Below are 11,547 nucleotides of genomic sequence, written 5' to 3'. Positions count from 1 at the left end.
GCAAAAGAGCCAACTGAAGGAGCTCCCAATGGCCAAAGCTGGAACAATTTGAGTAACAAAATAAAGTCAGACTGAATAATAACCCAAAGTATGAAATAAGCATCCATGTGTCCATTTGTTATATATAAACAAATGATTGAATAAGTAAATAAAAGGGGGAGAAGAGATAAATCTTCCAAGTAGTGGAATTCCAAATAATTTATGTAGACATCTTACTCTGAAGGAAATGAAGAATAATTCCTCACTTTTTCAGTGTAAGCTTTGCAATGACATCCTTCCAAAAAGCACAGCATGAGAAGGAGAGAAAGAGTAACTCTATCATGGAGAAACCTGACAAGCGCCATTGCAGCCAGGTGGTCAAGGTCAACATCATCAGTGATATGTCATGTAGATAGCATGTATTCTGATATAATGTGATGAGAATGGCACTTTTCCTCTGTGGTCTTCCTCCTCCAGATTCATAACCCCTGTCTAATCATGAGGAAAACATCGGACAAATCCCAGATGAGGGACATTACAAAATATCAGGCCAGTACTAAAACCTGCCAAGGTTATTAAAAACGAAGAGAGTCTGAGAAGCTGCCACTGGCAAGAGGAGCCTAAAGAGACATCACAACTTAATGTGATGTGGTATCCTGGATGAAATCTTGGACATTAGGTAAAAACGAAGTAAATCCGATTAAAGTATTGACTTCAGTTAATAATAATTTGTCAATATTTGTTCATTAATTATAAACATTACATCAAACTATGTACCAAACTATAACATCTAACAAATGTGAGACATGATAATAGGTAAACCTGGATGTGAATCTAAAACTACTCTAAAATATAAAGCTTTTAAAAGATTTAGGGGGAAATGGGCAAAAGAGTTGAACAGATACTTTACCAAAGAAGATATCTAGGCAACTAATAAACAAATGAAAAGACGCTCAACATCATTGGTCGTCAGGGAAATGAAAAGACGCTCAACATCATTAGTCATCAGGGAAATGCAAATTAAACCACACACAGAATGGCTAAAATTAAAAAGACCTACCATACCAAGTGTTGGTGATAATATGGGGAAACTGGAATGCCTGTACACTGCTGTTGAGAATGTAAAATGGTTCAAGCACTTTGGAAAACAATTTGGCGCTTTCTTAAAAAGTTAAACATACATCTGGGCCTATGTCTTAGTCCACATATATCCAAAAGGATTGAAAATAGAATCTCGAAGAGATATTTGCACACTCATGTTCATTGTAGCATTATTCGCAAGAGGTGGAAGCAACCCAAATGTCCATTGAAATGAATGGAAAGAGAAAATGTGGTACATACACTGCTGCCAAGGGAGGCAGAGAGTGGAGAGGGAGGCTTGGCTGGCAGCAGAAACAATTAGCTGGATGTGAATTCTCAGGAGGGAGGAGAAAGAGGGTGCCAGAATGAGTTGTAATATCATTCAACCTTAAAAAGGAAGGAAATCCTGTCAGGTGCTACAATATACTTGAAATTTGAGCACATTATAAGTGAAACAAACCTGTCATAAAAAGACAAATATGGTATGCTCCACTTATATGAGATATCTAAAGTAGTCTAAAGTAGAATGGTGGTGGCCAGGGCCTAGGGGGAGGGGGAGTTGCCAGCCAATGGGTATAGAGTTTCAGTTTGCAAAATGAAAAAGTTCTGGAGGTTAGCTGCACAACAATGTGAATATGCTTAACACTACTGAACTGTACACTTAAAAATGGTTACGATAGTAAATTTTATATTGTGTTTTTATCACAATTTTACATGTATAAATTATATATTATTACATATAATGTAATTATATAATTATACATAATCACATATAATTTTATTTATTTGTATATATAACACACACGTACCATATGATCTAACATTCAACTCCTAGTACTTATCTAAGAGAAATGAAAGCATATGTCCATACAAAGATGCATGCATGAGTGTTCATAGAAGCTTTATTCAGAATAGCCCAAAGTGGATACAACCTAAATGTCCATTAACAGGTGAATGGATAAATAAACTGTGGTATATTCATACAGTGGAAAGAATGTAAAAAGGAATGAACTGTATTTATCATGGAATAACTTGGATGAATCTCAGAATAATTATGCTGAGTGAAAATATGCAAACAAAAAAGAGTTCATACTATAAGATTCCATTTATCGAAAACTTTAGAAAAGACAATTAATGACAATTAATAATGACAGAAATATAATCAGAAGTTGCTTGGGGATTGGGGGCAGGTGAGTCACTGAGGGCATGAAGAAACTTTGGGCATGATGGATTGTTCACTGTCTTGATTGTGGTGCTGTTTCTCAGGTGTGTGTGTAGGAAAACTTATCAAATTATGAGGAGGAAGGGAGAGAGAGAAGGAAGAATGGCAGGGAAGGAGGGAGGGAAGGAGGAAGGAAGGGAAGGAGGAAGGAAGGGAAGGAGGAAGGAAGGGAAGGAGGAAGGAAGGGAAGGAGGAAGGAAGGAAGGTGGGTTCAGGTGGACATGCCTGGATGTCGAATGGATATTTTCAGACATGGTGTCCTCTGAGCTCCAACCTCACTTAACACCCATACTCAACACGTCTATGTTGGGAATGTGGATTTTCAAGCACACCAGCAAGCATACCCTCCCCTTTGGCAGAAGGATGCTGCCAAGGGAAGCCAAGAATGGAGAGGAAGGCTTGGCTGGCAGCAGAAATAATTAGGTGGATGTAAATCCTTAGGAGGGTGGAGAAAGAAGATGCCAGGAGTTGAGTTGTTGCGGGTGACACCTTGTAAGTTAGGCTTCCTGACGGAGCTGACCCATATCCAGAAAGCAGCTGGGTGGGAGGCTGGAGTGGACTCCCATTTTCTGTTCCCAGATGGCAGGTGGGGATTAAGAGTGTCGCTGTGGGCACCAACCACAATTACTTAGGATGTGTCAATAACACCTGCTTGCATCTGGTGCCAGAAGAAAAATCCAGCCCAACCAAACCCAAAAGGATTTAGGTGGTGGAGCTCAAATCTGCACTGAGAAAGCATGTATACACTGGCAAATTGGGAGGAGTACAAATAGCTGGTAGCCAGACAAGACATTGTCTCCCTTGTGAATTGTGTCTGTTTCTACTTGGAGTGATTCCAGGGCCATTGGGAAAACCTGCTATCCTCCATACACTGCCCCAAATCAGGAATGGATGCCTTAAATCCTACTATTAGAGTTTCACCCTTGGGTTTGAGACCACCATTCATACCTGTGAAAATGTCCACGTCGGCTAAGAGTGGAAGGGTAGGGGAGGGTGAGAGGGCATTGGGTTTCTCCAAGAGGTAGAAGGGTAGAAGAAGGGTCTATTGAGAAATAGGGAAGACTAGAGATGCTTAACCACTCACTTTGTAACTCTCCCCAGGGCTTGTCCTGAGAGAAAGAAGAAAGGAAAATTTCTAGGGGAGAGATAGGTATGGAGGTAGCCAGGTAGCCAGGGGGCCAGGCTGTAACATGTGTTACAGCCTGAGGTGTGCAGAGGGGTCTCCTGGGGCAAGGAACTGGTATCTGCTCTAAGATCCAAAGCCCAAATCAGGGGATCCCCCAAGCCCCAAGTCCCCAGCCTGCACTGTCACTGAGGAAAGACCGAATGGGCTCCCCAGCTGGTGGAAGAAAGGACCTTTGGCTCCAGCTAGCCCCTCCTATTCTGATGCCTCATCTCTACCCTCCACTGATACTCCCCAGGTCCTTCACCTTTTGGACACCTGGGGCTCACTTTTCACAGCTGTTACCTGTGTAAATGTGGAAGATGGGGAAGTTGTCAGAAGAGAGTCAGGGTTAGTGTGTCTTGCAGAGAGGTGAGAAGAGGGGCCTGTTTCTGAGGTCAGAGAGGGCAGTGGACTATATTGTCTGGCAAGGACACAGGTAGGGGTCAGGAACCAGGATCTAAATCCTTCTTATAGATTAAGAGATCAAGACTCAGAGATGGGGAATGATTCCCCTGAGCTCATACAGCTGGAGGGATGAGGGCCCTGGCCCAGGCTACTTGCCTCCAGAGCTCACATTCTCTCCATCCTGCTCTCCTATTCCCCACCCCCACCCACATCCCCACCTTGTTGGGTGAAAGGACCCAGGAGAAAGTAAAGAGTTAGAACAAGGGGAGCTTGGGAATGCAAGAAGCAATTTTGAAGGGGGGGAAAAAAAATGAATGTATCCTAAGGGAAAAACTTCATTCAACCCCTAACCTCGCCTCCAAAATATTTTTTAAAAAATTATATACACAAGAACACCATAGCATTACTTATAATAGTGAACATTTAGAAACTCAAGCGAATGACCAAGCTAAGTTTTCTGTACAACTGTGATGAAATATAAAACTGCCAAAAAAGACTATTATAAAGCCATACAGCAATATAGAAAAAACATAATATCACACAGATAAAATACCCTTTGATTCAGGAATCTTCTTCTCTGGAAATACATTCCATGGAAAAGAACATAACTCTAAATATGAAAAAGCTTTTTCTCTTTCCTTTTAACAAAGATGTCCTCCATGGCCTTCATCAAGTTAGAGCATATAATACATGTCATTAGAATCTTTCTTCTACCAACTGATGCACAGAGGATACACAGGTGTGGGGACCACAATTTCCAAACCAACACAGGGCAAGGGCTCTTTCTCTCTCATTTGTTGATCAATGTGTCATTTGAAGTCTTATACAAATGTAAATTAGTCACATTTAGTTCTATATTAACGATAGTTTTATTGGAAAGAGTATAAATATGGAAGAGAATGAAACGACATGAAAATGGAAGGTATGAGCTATGTATTTCCTAAATATAGTTATTAAATCCAGAAATATATTTGTATACGAGTCCTAGACACTGTCCCATCAGTTAACCTAAAAGCCCCCTTTGCACGAAAATTCTTATTTCTGGCCAGAGTGGCCTGTCCTGGACAATGCAGGCTGTCAGGTCCTGCACCCATTTCTGGCTCTCCTGAGTGAAGAGCATCTCCAGGTCATAAATTTGGAGGGAACGCTCCTCCATTCAGCCCTTCTACTTCCTGTCTTTGCCCCACCCTCCAATCCTCCCTTTTCCTGGGGCTCCACATGGTACTTACTCAGCCGCCTCAAGTACGAAACGGCATCTTCGTACCCTCGGTAGTAGTAATTGTGCAGGATCTGCAAGGCGGGCACACCAGGAAAATGACTCAGGCTGAAGCAACAGTGAGAGTTGTGGTCCTCACCCAGAGCAGCTACTTTCACCACTCTTGAGTTTTATTTGATGAGCTCTTCAAAATGTACCTATCCAGCGTCCCATCCTTCACTATCTGCTAAGAAGTGGGGAGTAGCTCCTGATCACATGTCCACAGTGATGCCACATTAATGTGTTAAACCATTCACAGCTGATCATCAGCTTCCCCTGGGCAGGAGGAGTGAGATGTTTATAGTAGAACGAGAGGTGTATTTGAACCATAAGAAGAGCAGAATTTGGAGACTGGGTTCAAATCCCAGTACTGCCACTTATTGGCTGTATGGCTATAATCTCTCACAGACTCAGTTTCTTCATCCGTAAAATGGGGATTATAATAGTATCTATTACAGAAGATACTGCAGGATCACTCAAGATATTGCCCACAAAACCTTTTCTGTAAAGGGACAGATAGCAAATATTTTGAGGTTTGTAGACCACATATAGTTTCTGTCACTTCTTTTTCTTTTTTTTACAGCCCTTTAAAAATGGAAAGCCCATTCTTTGCTCACAGGTTGTACAGAAATAAGCCATGGGCTGGATACAGCCCGTGAGCCATAGTTTGCTGACCCAACATTGCATGTCAGAGTGGAAGAGTTCAGTTTAAAATTCCTATCAGCGATTTTGATATTATCTCATTGTATAGGGGAGAAAATTGAGGCTGGGAGCCCTTAGGAGACTTGGTCAAGGTCACATAGCTCATTAGCAAAAAGGCTAGGACACAGGTGTGGGAGAAAGTTTAAGGGATGATTTGAGGGGAGGAGACACAGATGCAACTCATTGGGTCCCATTGGCTTCCCCCTTGCACCTCTAGCCCTTGCCACCCTCCCCCGGGCCGCCTAACCCTCCAGATCCCTCTGTCTCTCACCATCAGGTCTGGGGGGAATAGGGCATGAGTCATCCTGGTGATGTTCTCCAGGGAGAATTGGAAGGAGCAGTTGAACATGCGGAAGTCGTGGAAGATGGCAGGGCAGTCCCGGGGGCAAATGTCCTGCTGCCCGCTGAAGGCGGAGATGGTGACGCAGTCAGTCCAGAAGGAGCAGGGCTGCATGCCTGTGAAGCCCCCATCGATATACCGCTGTAGGGGGAGGCAGAGTGAAAAATGCTCATCTTGAGTCAGAGGTCTTCTCCCCCAGGCAGGGAGTACACCAAGGAAATGGGTTCCCCTGGACAAGCCTTGAGGTCTAGGTTCTGGTGGGTAAGTGTTATGCCTAAGGTCACTCAATGAGTCCATTGTGGTCTCTGCACTTCCAGCCCAGTGCTCTGTCCCTGCACATCTCACTGGTGCTGAGATGGGGCTCCCAGGGCTCTGTGGGGAGGGGAACATTGGAGAAATCAGGAGCAAATGCTCACAGCTACCCCTCCCAGGCTACCCCTCCTGGAGCCACTCAAATGCTGAGAGCAGAGCTGGAGAATGGAGCCACACATCATGATTTCTTAAGAAGTGTGCTCATGGTGGGTCTGAGCTGGTCATAAATATCCCCTCTCCAGACTGCCATGGGTCCAAACTGCCTCCCTCTGTTGAGGTCTGGAACCCTTTTCATTCTCCAGAGCACCCTTGACCATGGCCTCACCCACAGCCACCATATGTTCACCCTCAAGTCCCGTCCCCTCTGGGGCTTCTGTTTCCTCAGCTGGGAACAAAGGACCACAAATACCGAGGCTCTAACTTTCTGGGCTACCTGAGAAGTACATGGTTGACATGCAAGAGGGGCTCCATCTACTAGGTGAAACTTAATCTCTGGATCTCATCTTCTCTATACATAAAGTAAAGAGGGAGCATGGTTTAGACCTTCCTACTCGGAGTGTGGTCGTGGACCAGCAACACCCACACCAACTGAAGCCAGTTAGAGGTGCAGAGTCTCGGGCCCCACCCGAGACCTACTGGAGCAGAATTCGCATTATTTTACAGGACCCCCAAGTGATTCATGGGCACATTGAAGTTTGGGAGGCACCAGCCTAGATGACCTGAAAGGTCCTCATCGTTCAAAGTTCTAGTGTTGCAGGATTTGTATTCTACGCTGTCTGTCAAGTCCGGGAAAATCTGGCAAGTCTCTTGTGTCTCAGTAATGAATTGATGTGTCCAGAGAGAAGCCCAGCCTAGTTGGGGGAGTTTACCTTAAAACCCCAGAAATCCATCTATGCTGGGAATTCTGGGTAGAAAAACACAATAACCTTTCTAATTCTTGGTCTTCCCACCGAATTCCAAGATCACCCCTCTGTTCTCCCAGATGTGGGTCACAGGTGCCCCGAGGCACCCCTGGATCCTGGCTCACTCCCATCTCATGCCAAAGCACTCACCACACCACGATAAGTTGGAGGGATGAGGCCGCAGTACACTGGGACAAAGCAGCTGCAGTACAGGGCCTGTGGGGAAAGAACAGGTCTGAGATGCTAGAGGCCCTGGTGAGTTGGGTAGAAAGGGCTCACCTGCAGGCCTCAGGGACACTGCCAGCCTGGCCTTCCTTAAATTCAAGGTGAAGGCACGGCCCTCCACCCGAGTTCCACTTTGGCCTGGCCCTGACTAGCTGGATTTTCGGTAACCAGCTTGGTCAGGCTGGGATTCAACAATGATTCATGTGTATCTGGCTCGTGCCAGGCCCTGGCATTAAAGGAGAGTGAGATGTCCACCCTTGGGAGTGCTCAGAGGGGAGTAAGCAAACAGGTGATAGTACAGCGGCGACAGGTGCTATGATGGAGGTGAGCATGGGCATTGTAGCACCAACAGATGAGCACCCAACAGAGGGAGGGGTGCAGGGCAGGCAGGTGGGAAGCAAGTTCCCTGGCAGGAGTGACTGGTCTTGTCAAGCAAGTGAAGGGGAGCCAGAAAGAGATAAGAACATTCCAGGCAGAGAGCACAGCAGGTGCAAAGGCACAAAGGCCTACTTTGTATGTGCTTTGCTCTGTTTGGCTTGGGTAGGAGTGGGAGGTGGTGGAAGAAGGCTGAGGAGAGAAAAGTCTTGAAGAGCTGGGTGCTAATAAACCTAGGAGAATGTGAAGTGGGCGGAGTAGGTATTCATGCCACTGCCTATTCATCTTCCACCCCCAGGATCATAGTCAGGCCATACTGTGAGGATGTGAGGATGGGCAGCAAGGGCCTTGGATTCCGGGGAGGGGAGAGGAATAAAATTATGGGATGGAGGGTCATACCGCTTAACCCTTGTCAAGAAAGAAAATTGGGTATATCCACAGCACTCTCTAGCAATCATAATTCATGGCTAAAATTTATATTAATGAGCTTAGTTAGAACAGTGCCCTGTTAGAGTGCACTTTCCTAAGTGATAACTCATTTAGGGATAATTCAGTCCTTTTATCAAGGGCCACTGGAAGAGGAGGACAATGGGGAGGGTCGTACCCACAGATTGGGAGTAATTCAAGGGGGACACACTGTAACCTAGGCTGGGAGGCCCTAAAGGAGACATGGCACCTCTGTTGGTAACACTCGGGACTCTGAGAAGCTCCAGAATTAGCACCTGGGCAGGGCAGAGGAAAAAGGAGGGGCTGAGCCTCTGGGGACTCTGGGTGTTGAAGTGTTGAGAACGGTGACCAAGTCTTATTTGTCTTGGACTTCTCTCTGTCCACCTCCTCTAACAGTGTGCCTGACAGAGAGGTGCCAGGAGGGTGAAGGGAGGGGAGGACGAGGGAAGAAAAAAATAGATGGGATGCAGGCAGGTCGACCTTCCCAGGGCTCAGTCAAGAGAAGGAGGACACGCCCCCAACCTCTCCTTTCCCGCCCCCAGCCCCCACCCCCACCCAGTCCCTGCCCCTTGCCTCAATGAGTTCTTCCTTGGATGTGTACTCTGAAACCACGACACTCTCTCCATCCGTCAACCGGGTGAGGCTCACGTGGAGCTTCCCCGTGGCGGCCTTGTAGGAGTCCTCAGGCAGGACCTGGTACAGAAACTGCCTCATAATCCGCACCATCTTGCAGGAGGGGGCCAAGGGCCCGAGGAAGGATTTCTTCACCTCGGCCACACCCACGTTGAGAACTCTGAGGTATTCATCTGTGGAGGAAGCAGAGAGGAGCAGCGGTCAGCGGCCCGTGGCCAAGAGAGATCAACGGTGATTTTCCATCTCATCTTGATCCAACAAATGGGAAAACCTAGAATTCTGAAGCAGGAAAGAACTCAGGAATCCACCTGTCATTCTGCACACGAGGAAAGAAAAACACTGGGGAATTAAGTCACTGGCTCCAGAGAGCCCACAGCTAATCAATGGCAGAACTAGACCCAGGCCTCCTGACTCCGTGCATATTGAGGTCAAAGGACCACTTTCCTACCCCCAAATAGCTTTCCCTAACTTCCTGTCACCATGCCACCATCAGACTATACTCTTTTGGGGTCTTAGAGGCTTTCTGCCCTATATGAGATTGCCGTCAAAACACTGACTGTTGGAAGCCTTCACCAAGTGACACCCTAGGACACTGGCTTAGTGCCAGCTAAATATGAGGGTGGAGTTGGGGGGAGGCTGTTGGCCTTGAAGTAGATGAATTTCAGAGACAGGTGAACTACGTCTTGAAACCATTGCATTATCTTCCCTTTATGGCCCCTGGTACAGGCCTGAGAGGGAGACGGCCCTGGAAGTGGAACACAGCTGTGCCAGGCTGTGCTGCAGGTGCCCCAGGAGGCGGGGATGAACATTCTTCCTCCTTTTGAGAGGAGAGCAGCCAGGGCACATGTCCCAGATAGGGCTCGGGGGCCAGATGTGTTGTGCAGAGGGTGGCAGAGAAAGGACTAACCCACCCTCCACCCCAGTCTCCAGAATTCCACTGGGGAAGTTTGGGATTGTAGGCTTAGTAAGAAGTGCTATCATGCTTGATTCTCACATGAATACTATAAAGAAGATATCTCTGTCCTAACTTTACTAATCAGGAAACTGAGGCTTGGAGAGGTGATATAAGTTTTCCAAGGTCAATCATCTAGTAAGTGGACAAAGCGGGGTTTTAACCTAGAGTGCGTGACCCTGGAACCCACACTTCTTCCTCTAAACTAAGCCACAAGCTTCTGGAGCTGGACCCGGACCTGCTTCTTGCCTATTGCTGCTAATATCTACCTTGTGCGAGCTCTCTGGAAAAATCAGGAGTGAAAATAGCTCTAAAAAGGACTGCTAAAACAAATATTTAATTGTGAAACATTCTATATAGGAGAACTTTCTTACAGTCATTGTCACAGCAATGGCTACTTGGGAAACCGTGCAATCATGAGCTCTCTGCCACTAGAAGTAATCAAGCAGAGGCAGGGCAAGTGCCCCGGTTAGAGTGCTTATCAGAGATTCCTGGATGGACAGTAAGGGCTAGGATTCCTTCTAATTTTGAGATTCTCGGATTCTCATGGGAGCTTGACAATGTATCTGGGAAGTTGTCACAGTGGGCATTGTTTTCCTAAACAGAGCAGCTGAGGCACAGAGAGGTTAAGTGATTTGTCCAAAGTTACAGCAATTTAAGGACAAACCAAAGCTAGTGATGCTCTACTCCTCTTCTGTTTTACAGTTCACAGATTATTCCTCATTAATTCTGGAGGTGGGTAGTATAGGAGCTTCAGCATCATGTTACAGAATGTAGAAACTAAGGCAGAGAAAAGCTAAGTGTCTAGCTTAAGGTGAGATAGCCAGGCAGTGTTTGTTCTGACTCCGACCCCACCTTCTTTCTCTGGGTGTTGGACTGATCTCAGAGGCTGAGTGAGCCTGGGTTGCCATGGCGATGGCCTTTTTCTCACCAACACTCAGAAAGGCAATTGCATATGTGTAGTAAGGATTGATCTGAGCGACAGAGTTTCTTAGCTGTCACCCCCTTAGAGGGGAGGATGCTCCTGGAAGGTGGGAAGGCCCTGTGGTTTTAGTGAGGTTAGCTTTACCATGTGCCAACTTGTACAGCATTTTCCCTCAAGGAAGGGAAGGAAGCTGGCAACCCACCAGCAGGTTATGAAACAACTGAGCATTTGCATACCAAGGCGTTGGGTTCCTGAGTTCTCGTCCACAAGACCAGTTAGGATGGGGAATCGAACCAGGGTGGGGACATGCTGTTTTTGGCATTTTTAATGAACAACTTGCAGTGGTCTCGAAAGTGTTGGTGGCCTTGGAGCCAGAAGCACTGGATTCAGCTTGCCCGTACACTCCTGGACACCCAGCAGGAGGCTCTCGCTGGGGACAGTGGAAGGAAATTTGTTCTTATTGCACAAGAAAAATATATGTTCACTGTGGGGAAAAATTTTTTTAATGCAGATAAGCAAAAAGAAAAATCTTTCTAGATTATATATTTTATATTTATTCTTACTTATAAGAATACTTTAATGGAGTCAATTTATTTACACTATTTTGTAACTTATTCTTCTTAGCTAA

At 45.9% G+C, this 11,547-nt stretch overlaps 1 protein-coding gene across 2 annotated transcripts in view; it reads right to left on the bottom strand.

Annotated features, from left to right (window-relative positions):
- The window catches only part of PNPLA1 (patatin like phospholipase domain containing 1), a 36,544-nt gene that overhangs the window by 7,034 nt on the left and 17,963 nt on the right, over nt 1-11,547 (bottom strand). The window contains exons 2-5 of one of the 2 annotated variants that reach the window (XM_011354815.1): nt 8,983-9,215; nt 7,513-7,578; nt 6,080-6,289; nt 5,081-5,141 (exon numbers count right to left, since the gene is read on the bottom strand). In XM_011354815.1, coding sequence (XP_011353117.1) covers nt 5,081-5,141; nt 6,080-6,289; nt 7,513-7,578; nt 8,983-9,215 — 570 coding nt within the window. Of the gene's footprint in view, nt 1-5,080; nt 5,142-6,079; nt 6,317-7,512; nt 7,579-8,982; nt 9,216-11,547 lie in introns of those variants that run through there. The other variant, XM_023527527.1, reaches the window with a different exon arrangement.

This window comes from Pteropus vampyrus, unplaced genomic scaffold, assembly GCF_000151845.1.
Source record: "Pteropus vampyrus isolate Shadow unplaced genomic scaffold, Pvam_2.0 Scaffold18, whole genome shotgun sequence".
Lineage (NCBI taxonomy): Eukaryota > Metazoa > Chordata > Mammalia > Chiroptera > Pteropodidae > Pteropus > Pteropus vampyrus.
The sequence above is the reverse complement of the archived record's forward strand: the minus strand, read 5'-3'. Positions and strand labels throughout refer to the sequence as shown.